This window comes from Geotrypetes seraphini, chromosome 2 (genome assembly GCF_902459505.1).
Source record: "Geotrypetes seraphini chromosome 2, aGeoSer1.1, whole genome shotgun sequence".
NCBI lineage: Eukaryota > Metazoa > Chordata > Amphibia > Gymnophiona > Dermophiidae > Geotrypetes > Geotrypetes seraphini.
In genome coordinates, this window is record NC_047085.1 from 510446931 (window position 1) to 510473199 (window position 26269).

Sequence of the window (26269 nt, forward strand, 5' to 3'; positions counted from 1 at the left end):
AAAACTGGAACACTCTTCCGGAATCAGTCATAGGGGAAAACACCCTGCAGGGATTCAAATAGGGGAAAACACCCTCAAGATGAAGTTAGACAAGTTCCTGCTGAACCAGAACAAAAGCAGGTAGGGCTGGTCTGTTAGGGCGCTGGTCTTTGACCAGAGGGCCACGGCGTGAGCGGACTGCTGGGCATGATGGACCACTGCAGTGGCAATTCTTATTTCTTATGTATTTAAAAGATATTCTTCAATATCCATTAGTGGATACTTTTGATCCCGACAATTTGCATTACATTCCTAAAGGCTCTAAAACGGTAGCAGAAGAGGGTCAATTAGGTCAACTGGTCTCTCCTGACAGTTTAAATATTTCTCAGTTTCTTGAATCTTCTAATGACAACACTGAAAAACGTGCTAAACTGTTAGTTACATTTAGAACAGAGCTTGCGAAACAGGCTCGACTTAGGGCTCCTTCTACTAAGTTGCGCTAGCGTTTTTAGCGCACGGATATCACCGCGTGCTATGCGGCTAGAACTAATGCCAGCTCAATGCTGGCGTTAAGGTCTGGTGCGCGGGCCAATTCAGCGCACGCTATTCCATGCGTTAATGCCATAACAGACCTTAGTAAAAGGAGCCCTTAAACTTTATTTTGCTCAAATACAGGTGAAATTTTGTGGTTTTTCCTGACGTTTCCAAACAAACTCAAATAATGAGAAAACAGTTCCTCCAGCTAAAGCCTAGTGTTTTGGCTGTTGGCGCCACTTTCTACCTTGTTTCCTATGGGAAGAATAGGTGTACATTTGTGGAGCCCTCTCAGCTAGAAATGTTTTTGAAAGACAAACCTTTAATAGAAGTTATGGAGATTAATGTGATGGCTTAAGAAATGCTAGAAAAAGAGAAGTAAAGAATTATCCTGTTCTAATCGATATGATAAGAATTTCATTTTTGTAAGATTGCTTTCCCTCCTAGGATGTGCAACAGCCTCAATAATGTGGACTAACTTATGATTTAAGGATTTAATTTCCAGATAAAATTTTTTCTTTATCTACATTATATTTTAAATCTATATATCTTTAAAATTTGTTATGACTATAACAAATGCTTAAATAATATAATATATAGGACCATCACCAGTTGGAAATATTCTATTTCAACCGCTGCGTCAAGTGTGGAGGCGCTTATGTAGAATGTTAAAGATTAACCCTATAGCTACAGCATACCTGCCTTTATTAGATAATAAAGACTTTCCACCTGGGACATCTAGATTTCTCACATCGGTGTGGAGAACGTCTAATTTACAATATATTTCACAGGTGGTAACAGCACAGGGTACGGTGCCACCATTCACGGTGATGCAGACTGAATATAACTGGACACCTAGGGACTGGTTGGCATATGCACAGATGACATCTTAAATTCGATCACTACCGTCGGCAGGGTTCACAAATCATAGTCAGGAGGCTATTTCGGAAGCGTTATGCCTGACAGCCCAGACCCAAATTCCATTGAAATTCCATCTACGTTTTTTGCGTGAGAATTTGGAGCCCATTTCTTATGACACTTATGCGGCCCGTTGGTCAGGGGATCTGCCTTGTGAGGTGACTGGACAGCATATTCAGCAGGGTCTTAAAACAATCTCTAATGTGACCCGTCAAGTGACCCTCATTGAATTGAATTATAAATTCTACTTACGTCTTTACAGATCACCAGCATACTTATATCGTGCAAAAATTAGTGCTACAGATACGTGTGTTAAATGTGCTCAACCAAGAGCAACATTAGGTCACCAATTTTGGACATGCCCATTGGTACAGGGCTTTTGGATACAATTGCAACAACATATCATCTCAATGTGGCAACATTGTTATGTTAACATAGAAACATAGAAAATGACGGCAGAAAAGGGCTATAGCCCACCAAGTCTGCCCATTGCAATTAGCCTCCCCCCAGAGTTCATTCCCTTAGAGATCCCACATGAGTATCCCATTTCTTCTTAAAATCAGTCACGCTGCTGGCCTCAATCACCTGCAGTGGGAGTCCATTCCAACTCTCCACCACTCTCTCTGTGAAAAAGTACTTCCTGGAGTCGCTATGAAATTTCCCTCCTCTGATTTTCAGCGGATGCCCTCTGGTTGTTGAGGGTCCCATGAGACAGAAGATTTTATCTTCTGACTCGATACGTCCCGTGATGTATTTGTACGTTTCAATCATGTCTCCCCGTTCTCTTCTTTCTTCAAGTGAGTACAGCCACAATTTTTTTAGTCTTTCTTCATACGTGAGATCCTTGAGCCCCAGGACCATCCTGGTCGCCATTCGCTGGACTGACTCGATCCTCAGTATGTCCTTACGGTAGTGTGGTCTCCAGAACTGAACACAGTACTCCAAGTGAGGCCTCACCATGGATCTGTACAATGGCATCATGACTTCAGGTCTCCTGCTGACAAATCCTCTACGGATACAACCTATCATCTGTCTTGCCCTGGAGGAAGCCTTCTCCACTTGATTGGCAGCCTTCATGTCCTCACTAATAATCACCCCTAGATCGCGTTCTGCCTTGGTCTCAACTAAGGTCTCACCATTCAGTACATAATTTTTATGCGGATTTTTCTTTCCCAGGTGCATCACCTTGCATTTTTTAGCATTGAAGCTTAGCTGCCAAGTAGTTGACCATCTTTCCAGCAGTCGTAGATCGTGTGTCATATTATCAGGTAATAAGCTTTTGCCTATTATGTTGCAAAGTTTGGCGTCGTCAGCGAATAGTGCTACCTTTCCTTTAAGTCCTTGTGTCATATCTCTTATGAATAAATTGAATAGAATTGGGCCCAGAACCGAGCCCTGCGGCACCCCACTGGTCACTCTTGACGCCTTGGATGGGGTACCGTTCACCACCACCCTCTGAAGTCTATCGTTTAGCCAATCTCCAACCCATGCAGTTAGAGTGCTTCCTAATCCTATCGATTTCAATTTGTTCAATAGCCTTCTGTGTGGGACGCTATCAAATGCTTTACTGAAGTCCAAATATACCACGTCCAGTGACTCTCCTGCATCCAGTTGTCTAGTAACCCAGTCGAAAAAGCTAATCAGATTAGATTGGCAGGATCTACCCTGGGTGAACCCGTGCTGGTGGGGGTCTCGTAAGTTTTCTTCGTTCAGGATTATGTCAAGGTTCCGTTTGATGAGTGTTTCCATGAGTTTACACACTATAGACGTGAGACTCACCGGTCTGTAGTTTGCCGTCTCTGTCCTGCAGCCCTTTTTGTGAAGTGGGATTACGTTGGCAGTTTTCCAGTCCAAGGGGACTCTTCCTGAGCGTAGGGAGAGATTGAAAAGCTCAGATAATGGTTCGGCCAGGACTCCACATAGCTCCCTGAGCACCCTGGGGTGCAGGTTGTCCGGTCCCATGGCTTTGTTTACTTTGAGTTTCGATAGTTCGTTGTAGACGTTACTGGGCGTAAACTCGAAATCTTGAAACGGGTCTTTCTGGGTATCTCCCGTCTGAAGCTGCGGACCAGCTCCCGGTGATTCGCAGGTGAAGACTGAACAGAAGTATTCGTTCAGTAGTTCTGCTTTGGCAGAGTCTGAATCTGCAAAATTACCATCCGATTTCTTCAGCCGTTCTATACCATCTTTGTTTCTTTTCCTGTCACTAATATAGCTAAAGAAAGATTTATCCCCTTTCTTGATATTCCGTGCCAGTTTTTCCTCCATTCGGAGTTTGGCCTCTCTGACTTTCTTTTTAACGGCTTTAGCTCCGTCTAGATAGTCTTCTTTCGCCCCCTGGTTTCCTAAATGTTTGTAGGCGATGAATGCCTCTTTTTTCTTTTTAACTAGGTCTGAAATTTCTTTAGTGAACCATTGGGGTCTTTTGGTTCTCCTGCATTTACTTACTGTTCATATGTATCGGTTTGTTGCTTCATGTAGGATGGACTTTAGAGACATCCACATATCCTCTAAATTTTCAGATTTTGTTTGTTTATATAGCTCCTGATGGACAAAATCTCTCATGCGGTTGAAGTCTGTGCCTTTAAAGTTGAGAACCCTAGTTGCTGTGCTTGACTTAGAGAAGCCTTTCTTAAGGTTGAGCCATACCATATTATGGTCGCTGGAGGCCAGTGTATCGCCTACTGAGACGTCCGAGACGCTATCTCCGTTGGTGAGTACCAGGTCTAGAATCGCCTTGTCCCTGGTGGGTTCCAGTACCATTTGCTTGAGACGTGCGCCTTTTATGGAGGTTAATATTCTTTTACTGCTACTTGTAGTCGCTGAGAGTGTGTTCCAATCTGCGTCTGGCATGTTGAAGTCTCCTAGCATTACTGTGTCACCGCGTAGTGTGATGTTCTCTATGTCTTCGATTAATTCCATATCTTTGTTTTCCTGTTGTCTGGGTGGTCTGTATATCACACCAAGGTATAGGCATTTTTCATTCCCTCTGGCCAGGTTAACCCAAAGGGATTCCCCGGTGTATCTTACATCTGTAATTCTGGTAGTTTTGATGCTTTCCTTAGTGTACAGCACTACACCCCCTCCCAATTTACCTTCCCTGTCGCAGCGAAGTAGGTTATAGCCTGGTATGACCATATCCCACCTATGCGAGTCCGTGAACCAGGTTTCGGATATGGCTATCACATCAAGATCGGCATTTGTTATTTCAGTCTCCAATTCTAAGATTTTATTGCCCAAGCTGTGTGCATTAACATACATAGCCCTCCATATCTGTGGGGAGATTCCCTTATGAGTTAGTGTGGTTCCTAAAATATTATTCATAACTCTCCCTGAATTACTGTGGATATCATTGGCACCTACCTTAGGCTCATTCGTGCGACTTGCCTCCTCAGGGTTGTTTCTTACTGCTCTGGGATATAAGTATGTACCCTCCCCCAACTTACCTAGTTTAAAGCCCTGTGGAGTAGGCGGGCCAGTCGATGTCCGAATATGCTCTTACCTCTTCTGGTCAGGTGGAGTCCGTCTGGTCCTTGTAGTCCCTGGAGCGTCTCGCCGTGGTCTAGGAATCCAAAGTTCATTTCTGCACACCATTCGCGTAGCCATTCATTAGTCCATTGGATGCGCTCTTCTCTAGCTCTGCCTTTGTTCCTTACTGGAAGAATTGATGAAAATACCACCTGTGCTCCTATCTGCTTAACTGCCCGGAATTGTTATTTTCGATGGACTCAATCCCCCGGGTGTCCCCGAAAGGCTTTAGAGGTTTTATGGCCCGGACATTCCTTTTGGGAAAGAAAACAATATTACATTGTTGGATTGTATCGGATCCGCCGACAGTGTCACTCTGGAGAATCCTGATGCTTCGTCAAGCATCGATGGAACGTCTGTCCTTGACTTCTTTGGACACTCCTACAGGACGTACATTTTGTTCCGTTTGGGAACCCTTTTGGTTAACGTTGACTCATAAAGCTCGAAGTAACCTGTTGAACCCGTAATAACTTGATTGATAGAGGATGGAATCTTGTCACTTAAGGATGTTGGGGAGGTGGGGGGTTGGGGACAGGGAAGGGGAGGGAGGCGGGACGATTCGAGTTTGAAATGAGTGTATACTGTTATTTCTGTTTTATTATAAAACTCAATAAACATATTTAAACATAATATAATATATAAAAAAAGAACATAAGAACATATATTCTGACGACAAGGGTAATCTATAAGACTTATCCCTTCATCAGATCTAGTAAGGTTCAAGTCTAGGCATACATTGACACTTACAGATGATCTCATGTGCATGGAGGAGTTTTCTTGTTTTATACATCTAGGTTTTCAAGGTCTTTACAAAGGCTGAGGGTATCTGGGCTGTATGTGTGGACAAGCTTTGCCTCATATGGAGGCCCTAGAGGGAACATAGAAGCTAGGAAATGAAAGAGATGACCTGGTTTGCAGATAGGAGAACCTTACCTCCAGCAGATTCTATGTGGAAAACTCTGCCTGACCAGAGCTGTGATTGAATCTTACACAAAACTGTTTCTTGCCCTACTGCAAATATGACCTCTGTTTAATGAAAAGATCTGTGAAAAGCATAGCTTACCACATTCTATACAGGAATACTGTTTCTTTCTAGTATGATTCATCTCATGTTGTCTTAAATTTGATTGGTAATTAAAGCTTTTACCACCTTCTGGACATATATATTGTTTCTTTCTAGTATGATTCATCTCATGTTGTCTTAAATTTGATTGGTAATTAAAGCTTTTACCACCTTCTGGACATATATATTGTTTCTCTCCAGTATGAACCCTCTTGTGCTTTTTTAAAACTGACTTGTCGACTAAAGCTTTTCCCACATTCAGGACATGTATCTGGTTTCTCTCCAGTATGAATCCTTTCATGTATATTTAAAGTTGATTGCCGAATAAAGCTTTTACCACATTCTGAACAGGTATATGGTTTCTCTCCAGTATGAATCCTCTTGTGTGTTTTTAAAGTTGAGAGACCACCATATTTTTCCCCACATTCTAAACATGTATATGGTTTTCTCCAGTATGAATTCTGTGGTGTCTTCTTAAATCAGATTGCTGACTGAACCTTTTCCCACATTCTGAACATGTATTTAGTTTCTCTCCAGTATGACTCCTCTTGTGATTTTTTAAAATTGAGGGACCACTATATCTCTTACCACATTCTGTACAGGATACTGTTTCTTTCCAATATGAATCATCTCATGTTGTCTTAAATTTGATTGTTAATTAAAACTTTTGCCACATTTTGGACATGCATATGGTTTCTCTGCAGTATGAATCCTCTTGTGCAGATTTAAATATGTTACACACGCAAAATATCTGCCCCATAAAAAAATTAAATAAAAGACAGACAGGCCTGTCAAAAAAATGTGCTACATACAAACGCCCCTCCCCCCCCCCCAAAAAAAAAGCAGGAGGGATGTCAACTCCCTCCTACCATCGGCGCTTCAAAAAACATGCCCCCCATCCCGCATGAATATGGCAAGAGTGTTGCCAACTCTCCCTCCTGCCACCCCCCGACTGGCATGGCCCCTAAAAGTTGGGAGTAGGAAGGATGCTCAATCCCTCCTGCTCTGTAAACCTCCCACCCCCGCCCCGGACCAGCACCTAGGAACAAGAAAACTCCTCCATGCCTACAAGGTCATCTGTAAGTGTCAGTGTATGCCTAGACGTGATCTGATGAAAAGAGGGAGTGTGGCTGGATATCAAAGCAGGAGAAGCCAGAGGAAGGGACACTCCCATGAGAGTCCCAGATAAACTACTACCATTCCCGCCAACCCTGTTCCCATGTAGCTCTCTATTCCATACCACTTTTGCCAAAGGCTCCATCACCAACGTGAATAGGAATGGGGAGAGTGAGCAGCCTTGCCACATACGCCTCCCAAAGGGAAAGCTGGATGAGTATGTCCCATTAACTTGTACACGTGCTTCAAAGTTCAACCAGGCAGACAGAATCCAAGTCCTATTCCCATTAAACATAAAAGGCCAATGGATCCTGTCAAAGGCTTTCTCTGTGTTAACTCTAAGCTCTTTCCTACTAACCCATCCTAAATTTAACACTCGTTTGATATTATCTCTTGTTTGTCTGATGGGAACAAATTCCATTTGTTCAAAATGTACTAATGGGACGACTGTTTTGCCAGGCAAATAGCCAGGATTTTGGCCATAAAGTTAAGGTCCATATTTATTAGTGATATGGGTCAGTACAAATCACAGCAGGCTTCATCCCTACAAGGTTTACATAATATTTAGTAATCCCTGCAGTGTTCATTACCTTGGATACAAACCCTTCATACATAAAGGAATGAAATACTCTGGGTCATAAGCAGAACCAGCTGGACTGCAAATACTTTGGAACATAATAACACAAGAGTTGCCAAACTGGGACAGACCGACGGTCCACCAAGCACAGCATCCTATTTCCAATAGTGGCCAACCCAGGTCACAAGTACCTGGCAAGATCCCAAGCAGTAAAAACAGATTTCATGCTGCTTATCCTAGGAATAAGCAGTGGATTTCCCCAAACCATCTTAATGGCCTATGGATTTCTCTTTAGGAAATTATTCAAACCTTTTTTTAAACCCCGCTAAGCTAACTGATTTCACCACATTCTCCGTCAACAAATTTCAAAGTCTAATTACACACTGTGTGAAGAAATATTTTCTCCGGTTTGTTTTTAATCTACTGCTTACTGTGTTTCCCCAAAAATAAGACCTACTCCGAAAATAAGCCCTAGAATGATTTTTGGGGTAGGTCTTAATATAAGCCCTACCCTTGAAAATAAGCCCTAGCCCCCTGACCCCCATCTCCCCTCCCAAATGATCCCCACCGACAGTGACCATAAATTCCTTCCGGCAGAGGAGCATCGGGCCAGCAGCACTCGCAGACTGCTTCGTGGCCTTCTCGCTGGGGCCTTCTGTATACTACATTACTGATGATGTCATCAGTACACAGAAGGCCATGAAACAGCCTGCGAGTGCTGCTGGCCCGACGCTCCTCTGCCGGAAGGTATTTATGGTCGCGGTCAAAGGTTGGGAAGGAAGGATGTTGGATCAGCAGGTGTTTGCTGCACGGCGGCGGTTGCTCAAGGGTTCTGCTGCACGAGGGATGGGATGGGAGGGAGGGAAGGATGGAAGCTGGGCAAGGGTTCTGCTGCACATGGGATGGGAGGGAAGGATGGAAGCTGGGCAAGGGTTCTGCTGCACAAGGGATGGGAGGGAGGGAAGGATGGAAGCTGGGCAATGGTTCTGCTGCACAAGGGATGGGAGGGAGGGAAGGATGGAAGTTGGGCAAGGGTTCTGCTGCACAAGGGATGGGAGGGAGGGAATGATGGAAGCTGGGCAAGGGTTCTGCTGCAAGAGGGATGGGAGGGAGGGAAGGATGGAAGCTGGGCAAGGGTTCTGCTGCAAGAGGGATGGGAGGGAGGGAAGGATGGAATCTGGGCAAGAGTTCTGCTGCACAGGGGGGGTGGCAGTGATGGAGGAATAGAAAGGTGCTACAGAGGGAAGGCACAAGGGGTTGGATGAGAGGGGAGGAAAGATGTTGCTCAGGGGGGGGGGGAGCAAAGAGGAAGAATTGGGGGTGAAGGCAGGAAGGGAGAGATGATCATGTACATGAAAAAAAATAAGTCCTACCCGAAAATAAGACCCAGTGTGTTTTTTAGAGATCACAATGAATATAAGAGACTTATTTTCGGGGAAACACGGTACTGTAGTAGCTTCATCACGTCCCCTAGTCCTAGTATTTTTGGAAAGGGTGAAGGAGCGAGTCACATCTACCCCTTCCATCCCCCTCAGTACTTTGTAGCCCTCCATGTCTTCTCCTCCCCAAGCTGAAGAGCCCTAGTCGCTTTAGCCTTTCCTCATAGGGACGTCGCCCCACCTTTTGCCGCCCTTCTCTATCCCTTTTCTCAGGCCGTCATATCTTTGGTGGACCAGAACTGCGCATATAGAGAGTAGGAACATTTGGGCGGGAAAACCGTTTCGGGCTGAAATGTCTAGAAAAGTGGACGAACGAATTTTTCAAAAAACAGCTCGCGAGTGGCCGACGTCGGCTCCGTTCTGTTGACGTCACCCACTTCTAAAAAAACACCATCACCTGTCCAAGGAGCAACTTCTAGTTCCCGTTCAGCTGATGGGAGACTGACAGGAAACGAACAGCCCCAACGAAGGCAAAGCTCTGCAATAATTCTCCTCGTCTCCACATCACTATTTCCCTCTTCAACTCCTGTCCCCGCCCAGGATCAGTCTGACCAATGAGTGCCAGGAGCTGAAAATCCTCCTCCTCCACCCTCTCAGAGCTAGTGGGTGGAACCTTCCACTTCTCTCCCACCCCAGCAACTGTCTGACCAATCAGCTCTGAAAGGGGTAGAGCCAAGAAGAAAACTCTTTCAAGTGCCGCCCCTTTGGTGATGTCATCATCTTCCAGGAAACGAGTCTTGTCTTCTTCCTGCAATTGAGCCGAAACTTCCGGTTCCCGATCACTGCAAGAGCTAAAGCCTGATCCTGGGAAATGGCTGCAGGAGCTTCTGCCCAGGTGGGTCTTGTTGAAAGGAGAGAGACCAACCCAGAAACCCTTCAGTGCCCAGAACCCTCCTCTGGGATTGAAATACTCTCTATCCACCCCAAAGCATCTCCCTCTGCCTCACTCAGCCCCAGCACTGGCAGCTCTTCTCAAACACAACTACCTGGGATAGTGGGTTATGTGAAGGTCAATTCTGTACATCTGCCCTTGAGAGATACTCTGGGATTGTGGGTTATGTGAATGTAAATTTCCCTCCACCCTAATGAGCATCAATCCTGGGAGGCCTCTTTCTGGAAGTGCTGGAAGATGCTGAGTGTGTTTCTGGTTTCTATTTCAGATGCAGGTGAAGTTTGAGGACATCGCTATCTCTTTCTCCCAGGAGGAGTGGGAGTATTTAAATGAAGAGCAGAAGGAGCTCTACAGGGAGGTGATGGAGGAGAACTATCAGACCCTGCTCTCACTGGGTAATGGATACATTTGCATGTCTATTAGCAGTAGTGGACCATCATTATAAAGATAATTTTGATTATGTTTGTCTCGTGTGATGAACACAGATGAGACCATGAGGGTCTTACTGTCTTGCACTAGAGAATGACATGGGGACAAATTTGTCCCATCCCCATCCCTGCAAGTTCTGTCCTCATCTGCACAGCCTTGAACACTTTAAAATCATAAGTGTTCAAGGCTTTTGAAGATGAGGATAGAGCTTGCAGGGACGGGACAGGGACAGAATTTGTGGGCACTGGATGGGGATGGAGATAGATTCTGTGGGGATGGGGAATTTGTCCCTATGTCATTCTCTATCTGGCACAAAGAGGGCTATAACTGGGCAGCTCCACTCCAGGCATTCGTAGCATGTCGCATGGAAAGTGAGAAAAAGTTCTGGATCAAATTATAAATGTTAGGACAGAGTATAGGTTGTGAGCTGTTTGGCCCATACAGAGGAGTGTAAGTAGAAACCCAATCACTCAATTAACACTGGATATTGGGGACATAGTGAGGGAAACACTGTTAGATGACAATTGCTCGGCTGATGTCCATTGGACATAATCCAGAATTTGTCCCTGGGATTATGTTTAGGGAGTTTCACAGGAGGGAAGCAAAGGGGTCAAGTAACTACAGAACGCTGAACGCCAAGGGAATTTGGAACTTGAGGGAACATTATGATCTGGAAGCTGCTGGTTTTATCCACTTTTTACAAGTGAATAGTTATATACAGATTGAGACGTGAAGAGGGATATGTGCAGGAAGCCATTAAATTTGAGGAATTAATGGGAAAGGGAAGACGGGACAAAGGAATCAAGAAATGGACTTAAGCTTCATAAATGGCATCAGAGGGGAGATGGAAGATTTTGGAGAGGCTGCGGAGCAAATGGGGATTTTTACCATTTGTGGTGGATGTTTACTAAGGCCTGCAAGTACTGGTAGTTAAACAGGTACAAGAAATAATGGGTGATCTTCTGGAGTTAGACCCGTGATTTGTCTATTGGGTGGGAAGCGAGGCACAAACCGAGATGATCAACTAAATATTGCGGATTATTATTTTGTGGCAGCTAGCAGCGAGCTGGAGAGGGGGTACGTTATCTGTTCAGGAGGGAGCGTTGAGGAAACGGGAGGAGATCTCATGGATGGCTAAAGTTGCAGCCGTGAGGCAACAGACTTTGTATAAGGATGAAAAATGATGGGGATTGTATCAGGAGTGGAAACATGAAAGTTAAATTTATGTTGCAGTGTGGTTTCTTCCAAGGATTATTAAACAAGGTTGGGAGAGATGGAGATGGTCAAACACTTTGAAATCATAAATGTTCAAGGGGGAGAAATAGGAGGTCAAGATCTCTTTCAGGACAAGTCGTACATCTGGACAGTAGAAGAAACAGCTGTCTATACACAGGCTGGATTGCCAATGACTAGAATAGGGGGGTGGGCTGTAGAGAGCCACAGTCTGCCATGTTGGAGTATTGCAACATAAATTAAAGGTTTATTGCGAGAGGGTTTAGAGGACTAGTTGGTGGGGGGTTGAATTGTATTAGTAACTTAGAGGCCTTTTTAATAAATCTTAGCATCCACTAAATGCCACGTGGCCCTTAGGCATAAAATAGGACACCCAACATTTAGCATATGCTAATTCTATTAGTTTTCAAAAGAGACTGAAATCTCCTGGGCTCTTTTGTAAACAAAAAAGCAACTAGCAGGGAGGAAATACTCTGCAGAATAGCACTTGGTTGCTCTTCAGTGCAGGCTCATGACAAAGTATTCAAAGGCAACGTGTTAACACTCCAAATGAAGATCAGACTTGTCCACACACTCATTTTCTCAGTGCTCAATTACAGATGCGAAAGCTGGACACTGCGGAAACAAGAGCTTTGGTGCTGGAGAAGGATTTTAAGCGTGCCGTGGACTGCCAGAAAAACTAACAAATTGATTCTGGAAGAGATCAAACCAGCGATGTCACTCGGAGCCCAAATGATGAAATTACGACTGTCTTATTTTGGTCACCACATCAGAAGAGAGAGATCACTGGAGAAGGACATCGTGTTTGGGAAAATCGAAGGAACCAGGCGATTAGTGGAATGGCTGGACATGTTGAGAATGACCATGGGGATGATGCTGGAGGACCTTTCCGGACTAGCACAAAACAGATTTTCTTTTTAGATCCACAATTTATCAAGTTGCTAGGACTCGAGCACCTAACAAGAACAATAGTGGGAATTTCAGGATGGATGTTGCTCCTCCAGCTAAACCACAAGAGCTAAGCTGTAGGAATATTATCAGATGAAGATTGCAAGAAAGCAAAGGGTCCCTTGGATCAGGAGATCTTAAACATCCCGACCTTCCTCCTCAGCATCCCTTACAATCTTTCTACCAGGCCACAAATAAAGTTTGAAAATTGCAGTATCTGAAAGCCCCTAGATTTCAATAACATATTTCTTAATCAGCTCCTTAGGTAAAAGTTAAGAATCTACAGGTTCCTAGATCTTAATTGATATTCCAAAACTACCAGACTTTTGTTTGAGCTCCACCAAGTCCTTGTCGCGATCACATCTCTTGAGTCTAACTTAGTAACCGAAGACTCAGCTTTAGACACTCAGACATCGGCTTCTCCCAGCTTTATTGCAGACTCTTTGGAGAACACAGATACCTTGGCTATTAAAAATCCCTGAAGCATCCGCAGGTTACAGAGGCAGACAGGAGCCCAGGACAAAGACACAGCAGATATTGGTATTTTCCCCACCAGCAGACGATTCGCATCTTGGGTTCCGATCGGTGATAATTGTTTACTTTGAACCTGATGATTGTCTCATCTGCAATACTGGTGATAGGATACAGGCTGCAAAAAGATACCAAGAAATAACCTAATTGAGACTGAAAAGAAAGAATCTCTGAAATTCTTTGCTGGAAAGTTTTCTCTAGTGAGGGATTGTTGGAAAATGATTTTGGCTTCCTGTGCTTTTTCCGAGCTCCCATCTGTCTGAGCATGCTCAGTGTGTTTGTTTTACCTTATTCCAGGGATGAAGAAGCTTGCATACATTGAAATGAGAGTGATAATTCATTATTTAGAGTGAGAATTCAAGTATAGAGATGAGTAAGGAGGGTTTATGAAGACAAAAAAAAGGACACGTGACTCCACCCACACTCCACCCATTTCCTTGGTCCCTCTTTCCATCCTCTGTACCTTTTTAGTGCTTCTTTCTTTCTCTCCCTTCTTCCAACCCTCCTCCTCTTTCGCTCTATTTTCAACCTCCTCTCCTCCTATTTCTGTCTCTATCCTACTCCATGCTCCTTTGTCTAGCACTTCCTCCTTTCCATAATGCTTCTGCAGCCCTCCCTCCCTCCCTTCATGCTGTTTCTCCAGCCCCTTTCCCTCCCTCCCTCTCTTCATTCATGCTGTTTCTTAAGACTCCCTCTATTCCAGGGACCAAAGTCCCTCCTTGGGAGCCACAATCCAGTCGGGTTTTTAGGATTTCCCCAATGAATTGCATGAGATCTATGTGTCCGCCTGCCCTAGAATCTGCCTTTCTGCTGCAACTTCATATTCTCGCATTGGCACGACTTGTACAGAGATGGCTTCAGGGGCAGATCAGCAGTAGCAAGCTCACCTTGCTGCTACTGCCAGTTGCCCAAAGATACGATTACAGCGGCTAGCCCAGGGAAGAGGAGGGGAAGTCAGGAATGACAGACTCCCTCATCTTCAAAAAAACGTCCTGGACGTCCTCGAAAAAGAGGACATGTCTGGGTTTTCACAGATGTCTGGTAACTGTAGGTTTATGTTACTTTTCTGAGGTATAAAATTTTTAAGATACTTAATGCAATTTTTTACTCCAGCAACAGGTTCTCTGACCTTCACCCCTAAAATTATATCCTACATCGAACGAGGGGAAGAGCAGTACATCAAGGATGAGCCTGAATCAGAGGAAAAAGAATCTGGGAAAAGCAGCTGCTCAGGTGAGTGCAGTAATAAGAGGGACTGGGGTAAACACCTTCTGTTGGGGAACTGCTGGGGATGAGGATCAGTCACTTGGACTGAAGTGAAGGCTTAACCTATGGGCCACACAGGCTTAGCTCTGGAGAGGTGGAGGAGAGAAAAGATCCAGGTTCCTTCCTGTTTATCTGTAACTTCCCTCCAGCCTCAGTCCCCATGGGTCTAAAACGTCTTTTCCCCCAGTCCAGATCCGTCCATTGTGGCGCAGTTTTACCTAAAGGAGTCAGCCGCCCTTCACTTCAGTTCTGGAGCCAGACAGCACCCTCCCATGGTTCCAACAACCCCCCCCCCACCACCACAGGTACATGATAGCAGTGGCAACACCCCCCCCAGGTTAGCATTTCTTCCCCATCTTCCCTAGTGCCGACATTACCTGAAGGAGCCAGCTGCACCACAATGAAAAATCTTCAGAGGCCTGTTCTAAGACCTGCTGCTTTTGAGCTCCTCCTTGATGTTACTTACACCCCGTGATGGAGGGGGGTTGCCGCTGCCACTATCGCTGTACCAGAGGGGGGGGGGTGTTTTCTGGTCTACAGCTGGAGCTAAAGTGAAGGGCAACTGGCTCCTTCAGGTAAAACTGCACCACGATGAAAACTTTTCAGAACCCTGTTCCCAAGACCTTCTTATGACGAGTCCCTCCTTGATGTAACTTCCCATTTCGCGAAACTGGAAGTTACATCAAGGAGGGGCTCATCATCGGAAGGAAGGCCTCGGAACGCACCCTGGAAGATTTTCATCGTATGGCAGCTGGCTGGTTCAAATAATGTAGACGTGAGGGGAGCTGGGGAGGAGATACTGTTCTGTGGGGGTCTTGCTCTTCCGCTAACGCTATCACTGTGCCCGAGTCTGACCTTGGTGTAATTATTTTGTTTGCCGCTCCCTACTGTGCTCTCTCCCCCCTTTCTTTTCTTTTTCATCTCTCCTTCCTCCCCTCTGTTACAGCCAGTCTCTGTTGTTACATGTTCCCCTTCTCAAATTTTTTTTTTTTTTCTTTTAAATGATATAGTATGTTTTTGTTTTTTCTCTTTTAAGCATATTATACTATTGTAAACCATTTAGGTATTTCTTGATAAACGGTATATTAAGTGATGAATAAACTTGGAAACATGGTAGAAGTCATTGCTCCTGTTCCTGTGATAAACCAGCAACAATTTTTCCCGTTTCTGCGGACTTACTGCAGTTTGTCATGGGAACCCGTCCCCTTGTCATTCTCTAGCAGAGTTTAGATTTGTATACAAGGAGTTGCAGTAATCAAGCTGGGATAAAATGAGCATTTTTACCATAACAGCAAAATGATATTCGTCATACAAAGGTCTGATCAATCTGTCGCTTCATGCTGTAGAGTGTCTTCTTCCAGAGGTTGGAGATTAGTGGCGTATATGAAAGTGTGGGATCTAGCATGACACCTAGTACTTTAGATGATTTGTGTACTTTGAGGATGGTTCTGGATGGTAGAGATACTGAGTTAGGGCTAGCATGTTGGACAGTGTGAACCCAGAGTAGCTTGGTGTGAAAGAGTAAGGGATTCTCTTTTACTAATGCTACCATTCCGCCTCCAGACAGCAGAGGCCGCTATCCCAAGACTGAGCGGACTACATGTCCCAGAATTCACTGGGCTCTATAGCTCAGTGTTAAGCCAGCTTAACAAGGCAACCTTCCTGAGTCAGGCATTTATTTGCCACAAAGTAGAATCATTCAGAGAGGTCCCTGTGAAAGAAGAGGTCCTGCTGAGGAAGAGGCTTCCACAAGAAATTACCTTAGTTAAGGGTTGATAGACCTGGGAAATTGTGGACTTAGGAGAGAGAGACTGTTCAGGAGAGGAGGCTCCTGGTAGTTTGGCTAAGGAAAGTCAAAACCTTTGTTGAATAATATGTGAATTATAGCAAAGACTGACCATAAAAAAAGTGGAGAGCATTTATGTTACAATCCCTGATTTTGTGAGGAAACAGGTTCAGGTTATGTAAAAGAATCAACATTTTTTTTCACCTTTTAAAGTGCTGCCATTTAAACATTTGCCTCAACGTTACTTAGTATTGACTCTGATTGATATTCATTGTCCAGATTACTCAAACACAAGTGGTGGTTTAGCATTTAATATAACTGACATGTTTGAATAAGTTAAAAGTGTCACCTGAGTGTGTTTTGTAACATGGAGATTTTTATGACTAGCTCATATGGTAATTTAACCGAGTGAGCGTTTATATTGAGGTCTTTTTGTCCACATAGAAAATGTGGTTCTTTGGCATCCTCACCACATAAGAGGGGTTGAGTTAGATTTCTTGGTGGTCGTCCTTTTTATTTTGTATCTTGATTTAGATTTAAGCTGTGCTTTTTCTGAACAATATAGAACAGTCATATGTGTCCCTATTCCATTCACAGGCTGTTCTCCCATCTGTAAGTCAGAGTAGAGACAAAAATGACCCAACAGTGATCATGTTTCAATAGGACTCTGGATCAGGGGTTGTAGAAGAAATTCCCCAATATGCACAGATTTTAATATATTCTCATTCTTCAGAGCTCTTCCCAAATGTTAAGTCCCCCTTTGGTGTGTAACTTTCATGCTAAAACAGCAGTTACGTGCCACAACAGAGATGACATGGCAGGAAAGCTCATAAATACATTTGGGCATTATAGCACCTAAGAGCTATTGCATGTAAGTACGAGGGGCTGGTGTGCAAATAGGGAGGGCACGAGTGGGCTACAGACGATTCCTATACCTACGCGTAAAACCTGATTACTGTCAGAGTACTCAGACTTTTGGCGCCCTTGAGAGAATTGACTCCCTTAACTCTACATGATGCCATATCCAAGGACCAGCTCACAAACTGGCACTGTCTCAAGATAAATGCTTGAAAAAATGCTCTGCAAATAGGAAACTGAACAATTCTCAAGCCACACATGGAAAGTCCTGGTGCAACATAACCTCTCTTTCCTCATTATACACAGATTATACTAGTATCATAGAAAGCATGGGTGTTTTCTAACTCATGAGAAATACTTTGTTTTTATCCAGCAGATCATCAGATCCAGCACGAATGGAAGAGAGAAAAGAATGAAGAAGAAGATCCAGTTGAAATGGAACAAATCCAAACACTGTCAGAAAATGTCTGTGAGAATATTTCCCAGGGAACTAAGAAGATTAATACAAAGAATTATAAGCAGGAATCAAAGAACCAGAGAGACCCTACAGAGGTCTCAAGGGAAGGAGTCAGGAAGTGTGAGAGAAATGACAGGGATCTGAGTTACATCCCTGAGGACCAGAGACACCTAGCAGAGGGACCCTTCCAAATTAAAAACAGTGATAAAGTGACTTCTAAATTCCGCCATGATAAGAGAAAAGAAAAAACCCACAAAAAAGAACTTCAACTGCACATAAGAGATCATAAAAATGTGAAACCATCTACCTCTACTGAGTGTAATAAAAACTTAACTCAGCTTTCAAATCTTAAAAGACACAAAATAATCCATTCAAGGTACAAACCACATGCATGTACTGAGTGCAATAAAAGCTTCACTCGGCTTTCTACTCTCAATAACCACCAAGTGATCCACACAGGGCACAAACCGTATACATGTACTGAGTGTAATAAAAGCTTCACTTGGCTTTCATATTTAAAAAGTCACCAAATGATCCACACAGGGCGCAAACCATATACATGTACTGAGTGTAATAAAAGCTTCACTTGGGTTTCAAATCTAAAAAGACACAAAATGATCCACACAGGGCACAAAAAAAGTCACCAAGTGATCCACACAGGACACAAACCATATACATGTACTGAGTGTAATAAAAGCTTCAATGACCTTTCAAGTCTTAAAAGTCACAAAATGATCTACAGAGGACACAAATCATATACATGTACTGAGTGTAATAAAAGCTTCACTTGGGTTTCAAATCTAAAAAGACACAAAATGATCCACACAAGGCACAAAAAAAGTCACCAAGTGATCCACACAGGGCACAGACCATATACATGTACTGAGTGTAATAAAAGTTTCACTCAGCTTTCACATTTAAAAAGTCACCAAGTGACCCACACAGGGGACAACCATATACATGTACTGAGTGTAATAAAAGATTCACTGGGCTCGTATCTAAAAAGACACCAAGTGATTCACACATGTACATATATATGTACCACGTGTAATAAAAGCTTCACTCTAGAAACAAAGCTACCACCTTCCTCCACATCTGTAATGGCTGCCAACAAGCTGCCACCTACCTAAACATCTTTGGAGTAATGGATGTGTTCCAATTCAGAGAAAACAAGATTTGAACTAGCGAATAGGCCTTGCCAGATGAAATGTATTACCATCCTGATAAAGTATGCACTCTGTAATTTGGGGTTTATTCCAGGGGACAAATGTACATGGTTTACCTTAACTTTGTTGAGTTCTCGCCTAAAACAGGGTGACAGCTGTATGTATTAGTTTGGAAAATTTTGTTTTCTTCCTTTTACTGGCCCTTCAGTTGGTGTCCAGTACTATTTTTGTTGATATAGAGGAAGTTGGGAGTCCCCAGGTTCAGTCCAAACATTAGAAGGGTCTTCTAATTTAAATACCATTTCCAGTGCAATAGGTGTGACATTCTCCTTCGCTGAATAGGTTCAGAATAGTCAATTCCTTATTTGATATTAACCTACATAAACGCTCTCACACAGATCTCCCACCCCCTACAGCAAACCTTGCAGACCACTTCGCCTCAAAAATTTGTAACTTGAAAACGTCTCTTGTAGATACTAGCACAGACCTATCAATCAATCTACCTGTTCTAGGAAATGCAGGCTCAACTGCTGACATGACCTGGAATAATTTTGGAAACCCAGACTGGAACCAGTTCCTCAAGCTCTAAACTAAACTAAACCTTAAGTTTATATACCGCATCCTCTCCATGAATATAGAGCTCGGCACGGTTTTCAAGAGCTTAATAAAGGAAGAGAATAGCACATTGAGTTTGGTGGATTGAGAATGGGGGGGGGAGGAGAGCGTTACGTTTTTGTGAAAAGACTGGTTTTCAGGTGCTTACGGAATAGTTGGAAGGAGACCTGATTTCGCAGTGGGGTAGTAAGGTTATTCCAAAGCCCTGTAATTCTGAAGAAGAGAGATTTCCCCAATTTTCCCGCATAGAGGATACCTTTTAGTGAGGGGAAGGAAAGTTTTTAAGTTTTTGGGTGGGCCTGGTATTGTTGGGACTCGGGGAGTTCCAAGATAAAGGGATTAGAGGAGGGAGGATGCTGTATAGGATTTTAAAAGCTAGGCAGGAGCATTTAAAATGAACCCTGGCGATTATTGGGAGCCAGTGGAGTTTACTCTAAATATGCAAAATCCAACTGCCTATTAGACAACTGTCCTCTGATTATCATGAAAACAGCCCCCTACCCATTCAAAGCTGAATTCTTTACCTGGGTCTCTCTTTGCCTGTCCACTGGCTACTTCTCGTCGGAACTCAGCCACATTTTTGTGACTCCTATTTTCAAAAACTCCAAGGAATCAGTCTCTTCGGTTTCCAATTACAGACCCATCGCCAACATACCTCTTTTCCTTAAACTAATGGAAGGTCTAGTTAATCTTGATCTCATGAAACATTTAGAGAAGTTCAACATTCTTTACTACTCTCAGTCAGGATTTCGCACAAACTACAGTACAGAAACCGTCATAGAGTCGCTGACCGATCACCTCTTCCACCTGTTTTCTCTAGGACAAAGCACATTGATTCTCCAGTTTGACTTAAGCAGTGCCTTTGACCTTGTCGACCATGACATTCTGCTCAGATGCCTGGATTCTATTGGCATTTCTGGACAGGTACTAACCTGGTTCACAGGTTTTTTAAAAAACTGCACCACTTCGTTTTCATCATGTGGGTATTCGTGACAGTCAATCTGGACACAACTTTGATATTTTAACAGAAACTTGGGCTGAGGATTTACAATGTACTCTTTCTTCGTGTCAGATACAGCAAGTTCTCAAAACTTTGAGAAAACTATCTACTAATATTCAGCACTGGGAACTACAATTGAAATTTATCCTTCACCTGTACATCTCACACATATGAGCTTACAGGGATGGGCATTTCTCAGACTCATCAATGCTCTAAATGTTCGCAAGTAAATGCATCCTTGGGCCATATGTTTTGGTTTTGCCCTGGAGTCCTTCAGTTTTGGCATCGTTTGGGATCTTCCATTTCCACTCTTTGGGGTCGGCGGTGGTCTCTGTCCCCTAGAGCGCTTTTTGGTTTTTATGCTGTTGTCTCTCCCAAACCTAAAGGCATGTCAGCATTTTTGGCTCGAGCCATATTACTTGGTAAAAAAGCAATACTACTACAGTGGCTAGCTAGTGATGCCCCGACCTACAGCCAATGGAAATCTTTGATGATCATCCATGCCTCTTTGGAACGTAGGCATTTCACTGAACTTGATTCTGGACCGGGGCACAGATTTACTGTGATTTGGGAGCAATTTTGGATGACCCTTACCTCGGTGGCCAGGAATAAACTTTTGAACTCCTAATTGCTTTCTTTTGTGCTTTTTTCTCTCCAGGGATTTTCTGTTTGGGTTTCTGTTGGGGGGTTGGGAGGGGTGATTTCAATCTTGTGCAAATATGTCTTTATTCTGTATTGTTTACTCTGGTTGTGGTTGTTTTTTGCACGTTAAAATGAATAAACACATTTAAACATAAAAAACCGCACCTACCAGGTCCACAGCGATGGAACCTTCTCCCAATCTTGGTGCAATCCCAGCGGAGTTCCACAGGGCTCCCCTCTCTCTCCTTCTCTATTCAACGTCTACATGGCATCATTGGGACACATGTTATCTGACTTAAAACTGAAATCATTCATATATGCAGATGACATTACAATTATCATCCCCATAACCTCACTGACACAAGAAACTGAACATTTCACCTCATCCGTTCTCATTAGGGTTGAGCAATGGATCACACAATTCAAACTAAAATTGAACCCTGAAAAAAAAACAAGCTCTACCTGGCGAGTTCTAACCACAAGCTAACGAATACCTCTCTGAAATTAAACGGTCTAATTTACCCAATCAATCCTTCCATCAAAATCCTTGGTGTCATCCTGGACAGATGCCTGACTTTTGAAGACCACACTAACGCTCAGGTTAAAAAATGCTTTAGCACCCTCTGGAAACTCTGTACCATCAAACACTATTTCGACTTCCTCTCCTTTCGCTTGCTGGTTTAGTCTCTAATCTTAAGCACCTTAGATTACTGCAATATCATATACCTGGGATCCTTTAAGAAGACCATCAAACGCCTGAGAATCATCCAGAATACTGCTGTCCGCCTCATTTATGGCCTCAAAAAGTCAGATCATGTAAGCCCGTTCTACAGAAAACTTCACTGGTTGCCAATGGAGACAAGGGTCATCTTCAAGTTTGCCTGCCTTTGCTTCAAAACCATAACGGGCTTATCCCCAATCTACGTCACACCACTTTGTATTCCCAAGCACCACTCGAACACGCAATGCTTATCTGTTTAACTACCCCCCCCTGAAGGGCTGTATCTACAAAAGATTCCTCGATAGAACAATGTCATTCCAAGCAGGCAAATAGAATAAATGCCTAACAACCCACATTTCAAATACATCTTCCTACCAATCCTTTAGGAAATCAATTAAAATCTATCTCTTTGATAAATTTATCGGACTCCTTCCCGTCTTGTCGTATCTCTGAAATACTTGATTTATCCCTGATATTCTTCTGGATATACCTAACCTCTCTCGACTTACCAATGTAATTTTAACATATATTCTGTAACATCGCTGTCTGTGTACAGTCTCTTCCTCTGTAAACCGATCTGAACTGTTTGGTACTTGCGGTATACAAAGATAAAGTTGTTATTATTATTATTCTAGTCAGTTGGGTTATATTCCTATGACAGCGTGCCTGTGCAGAAGAAATCCACTCTGGATTTTCTTTCTGTGTGTCTCCTGTACTTCACTGGGCACCAGGAGTGTGGTGTTCTTCTTTCCCAATTTTATTATTTTATTCGATGCATTTTTTTGTCCTCTCTTAGAGATTTCTGGGGCTTGGAGCAATTCTTCAGCTCTGCCTGAATTGAGATCACACAGAGTTCGGTCTCACAGGTTGCTGGCTCCATCTTTTCATCTCCGCCCATCCCCGAGCGCGTCCATCTATCCACAGGGGTGAAGTTGCAGTCGGGCACACGACCAGACTGGGAGCCCAAAGATCACCTTCAAAGAGGCATTCCCAACAAGGGTACCGAAACGCTGATCCAGCTACTGTAAGAGAGCTGAGGCAGGCTACAGCACTTTCCCAGCACAGGTCACAGTGAGTACACAGGTTGTCACAGCCTGTGAGGTGAATTGGGGAGGTTTAAAAATCCATGGTTTGAAGGTTTCTGCATGCTCCCTTGTGTTTCCCCACCTGAAAAATCCTAAAATTACAGTTTTTAAACTTTTCTAGCTATGAAAAATATTGTAATTTTGGCGCAAATTTCTTATCAGTAGTCATCTTGGATTTTTAGCTATCTTTTTTCAAAAGCTCCCTGCTTCTCCAAAACTGCAGGTTTTGTCTCAAAACTTGTTGTGATGGAGTCCTTGTGCTCTTCTAATGTGAATTAATTCCAGGATTGCACAAATTGGGTGCATTTGGAGTGTTTATGGACCACATGGCGCAGTTGGGAGTAGCAGCAGCACAAAGCTCTCCCCTAATTAAGCAAGAAATTATACGCTCAGCTAGCCTAGCGGGATGGCCTATTTGGTTTTCACGGCAAGGCTGCTGGTTCAGTGTGGAAGGCTGCAGACCCTCTGCAGCCTCAAGAACACAATTTTCAGTCATTTCTGGGTGACTTTACACTTCAGGAGTCTGAGACCTCATACTTTATGGCATTTCTGTGGAATGAGTTTTGCTGCAGGTGTTATTTCCTGCGCAGTCCCTGTCCGCATCTGTTCTGTCTCTAAAACAGCATTGCCTTTAAGGGCACTTATTTCTCTCATTCCGCCGCTGTTCTAGCGCTGCCTGCTCCTGATCTGAGTGATCTTTGGATGTTGGCCATGGATCCGTAGAGCGATTTCTTTAACAAACATTCTTTCTGGGAAACAGTCTCCCGTTTCTGTCAAGGCACATTCTACTGGAAGTATGGCTTCTTTGTGGGCCAAAGCTAGAGCTATCTCCCTTGAGGAGCTATGCATGGTAGCAACGTGGTCCTCTCTTCACATGTCTACCAAGTTCTACAGAGTGGATATGGCGGCGAGACAAGCCTCTGCCTTTGGGTCCTCCATTATATGCAAATTTTTTTCATGCATATTCATTATGGATATCCTGAAAACCTGACTGGCAAAGGGGTATTCCAGAACAGGAGTGTCCACACTTTTTTGGCTTGCGAGCTACTTTTAAAATGACCAAGTCAAAATGATCTACCAACAACAAAATTTTAAAAAAACACAAAGCACACTGTACGCAGAGAAAATGTTAATTATCATTTATATTCGGCTTTTTTTCATAGAGGTCAAGGTAGATGACTTTAAAATATGTAATGTCACCTCATTTAAAATATGTAATGTCACAACTATACAAAAATAGTCAACTATACCTCCTCTCCTTTTACTAAACTGCGATAGTGGTTTTTAGTACAGGGAGCTGTGCTGAATGCCCCGGCTGCTCCTGACGCTCATAGGCTCCCTGCGCTAAAAACCGCTATTGCAGTTTAATAAAAGGAGCCATTGTGCAAAATTTAGACAGCAGACATAAATTCTCAAAATGGATACATTTTAATCACTAAATTGAAAATAAAATCATTTTTCCTACCTTTGGTGATTTCATGAGTCTCTGGTTGCACTTCCTCTGACTGTGCATCCAATATTTATTTCTTTTTCTTTCTTCCTACTTCCTGCATGCTTCCTATCCTCCAAACCTCATTCCATTCCCCAACCAACATCTCTCTCTGTCCCTCCATGAGTCCAACTTTTTCTTCCTCTCTCTCCCTGCTCCCCCCTTTCTTTCTTTCTCTATCTCTCTCCCAGCCCTGCTTCTTTCTGTCTTTCTTTCTCTCTCCCTGCTCCCCCTTCCTTTCTTTCTTTCTCTCTCTGTCTCCCGGCCCCGCTTCTTTCTGTCTTTCTTTCTCTCTCCCTGCTTCCCCCTTTCTTTCTCTCTTTCTCCCGGCCCCGCTTCTTTCTATCTTTTTTACTCTCTCCCTGCCCCCTTTCTGTCTTTCTCCCTGCTCTCCCCCTTTTTCTTTCTTTCTCTTTCTATCTCTCCCTGCCCCCCTCTTTCTGTCTTTCTTTCTCTCTCTCTCTCCCTCCTCCCTTTCTTTCTCTTTCCCTGCCCCTCCTTTCTTTCTGTCTTTCTCTCTCCCTGCCCTTTTCTTTCTCTCTCCCTGCCCAACCTTTCTGTCTTTCTCTCTCCCTGCCCCCCAAGCTACCACAACCAATTTTTCCCTGCTTCCTTGTCACTACAAAAGCCAGGCTCAAGCTGGACCCACAAGCCTACCCTCTTGTGTTGGAGATGAAGTTATGGGCCAGCCTGGAGCTTCCTCTCTGACATCAGAATTGGCATCGGGGGGGAGGCTTGTGGGCCAGGAGCAGGCCTGGCTTTTACGGCATCCATGAAGCAGGGAGAACGCAAAGGCAACACGAGTTTATTGGGCTCTGCGGTCGACTCGCGTTTGCTCTTGCGATCTACTGGTCAATTGCGTTCGACCTTTTGGCCACCCCTGGTCTAGAATGTCTCGCCTATTGCACTGGAAAAGGTGATTATGTAAGCTCTTTTTTAGTAGATAGGTGAGCTATTCTAGATTCCCACCCAGTTCTTCCTGCGCCTGCTTACTGTCTTAGTCTGTTTATGCTTCTCCAAATTCTTTCTTGGATGCCTGTCAGCCCTTGTGGGCTGGGGGAATTCTGTATATATGTTGCCTTTTTCTGCATGACTAGTTTCAAAGCTTCTTTGTGGCATTTGTTGGCTGTTTGCCTTTGATATTTTTATGTTATATTTGAGCAGAACACTGCTTTCTTTCCTTCCATATCTCGGGTGTCTTTACTTCACGTTTATTTGGTGGCTGTCAGTGCTTGGGTACTAAACTGTAGGTGGAGCTAGGGAGCCCAATGAAGTACAGGGCAGACACAGAGAGAAAATGTGGAATGGATAACTTCTGCACAGGCATGCAGACATAGGAATATAATCCAACTGTCTAGACTAGTGGTATTCAACCCAGTCCTCAAGGACCACCTGGCCAGTCAGGTTTTCAGGAGGAGTGTGTGGCGTAGTGGTTGGAGCTACAGCCTCGGCACCCTGGGGTTGTGGGTTCAAACCCTGTGCTGCTCCTTGTGACCCTGGGCAAGTCACTCAGTCCTCCATAGCCTCAGGTAGGGAAACATACTTGAGTACCTGATTGTAAAACCGCTTAGATAATCTTGATAGGCGGTATATAAAAACCTAATAAACTTGAAATCCACAATTAATATGAATTACAGATATTTTGAAAACCTGAGTAGCCAGGTGGTCCCTGAGGACTGGGTTGAATACCACTAGTCTAGAACACGTGTCAAACACAAGGCCCATGGGTTGAATCTGGCCCGCTTGGCCGTTTATACGGCCTGCAATGACTTTGCACCTGACACTACACACTCCAGGAACCTCCAGGAACTTCCCCACCGCTGAAATTTAAAATCTTTGGGCAGCCAACGCGAAGCATCCTGACAACATGGAAAGAGGAAGTGCTGCAGAATAATAATAATACTTTTATTTTTGTATACCGGCATACCCAGGGAGTTCTAGGCGGTTCACAACAAATAGATGAGTTACATACAGTGCGATTGAAAAAAGAAGAACAT

At 43.8% G+C, this 26269-nt stretch overlaps 1 protein-coding gene and 1 long non-coding RNA gene across 2 annotated transcripts; one reads left to right on the forward strand and one right to left on the reverse strand.

Moving 5' to 3' along the window:
* Positions 1-9863: 9863 nt before the first annotated feature.
* Positions 9864-18135, forward strand: LOC117355666 (zinc finger protein 160-like; the record flags this gene model as incomplete). Its single annotated transcript, XM_033934570.1, has 4 exons — positions 9864-9989; positions 10315-10441; positions 14301-14420; positions 17474-18135. Coding segments are annotated over exons 1-4 (933 nt in total), but the record flags the coding sequence as incomplete, so codon positions are not given.
* Positions 18136-20229: 2094 nt separating this feature from the next.
* LOC117355667 lies at positions 20230-21264 on the reverse strand. The gene is made up of 3 exons (XR_004538428.1): positions 21138-21264; positions 20345-20346; positions 20230-20291 (listed from the first exon to the last, which is right to left on the reverse strand). It is a non-coding gene; the product is annotated as an uncharacterized LOC117355667 (long non-coding RNA).
* Between the last annotated feature and the right edge of the window lie 5005 nt (positions 21265-26269).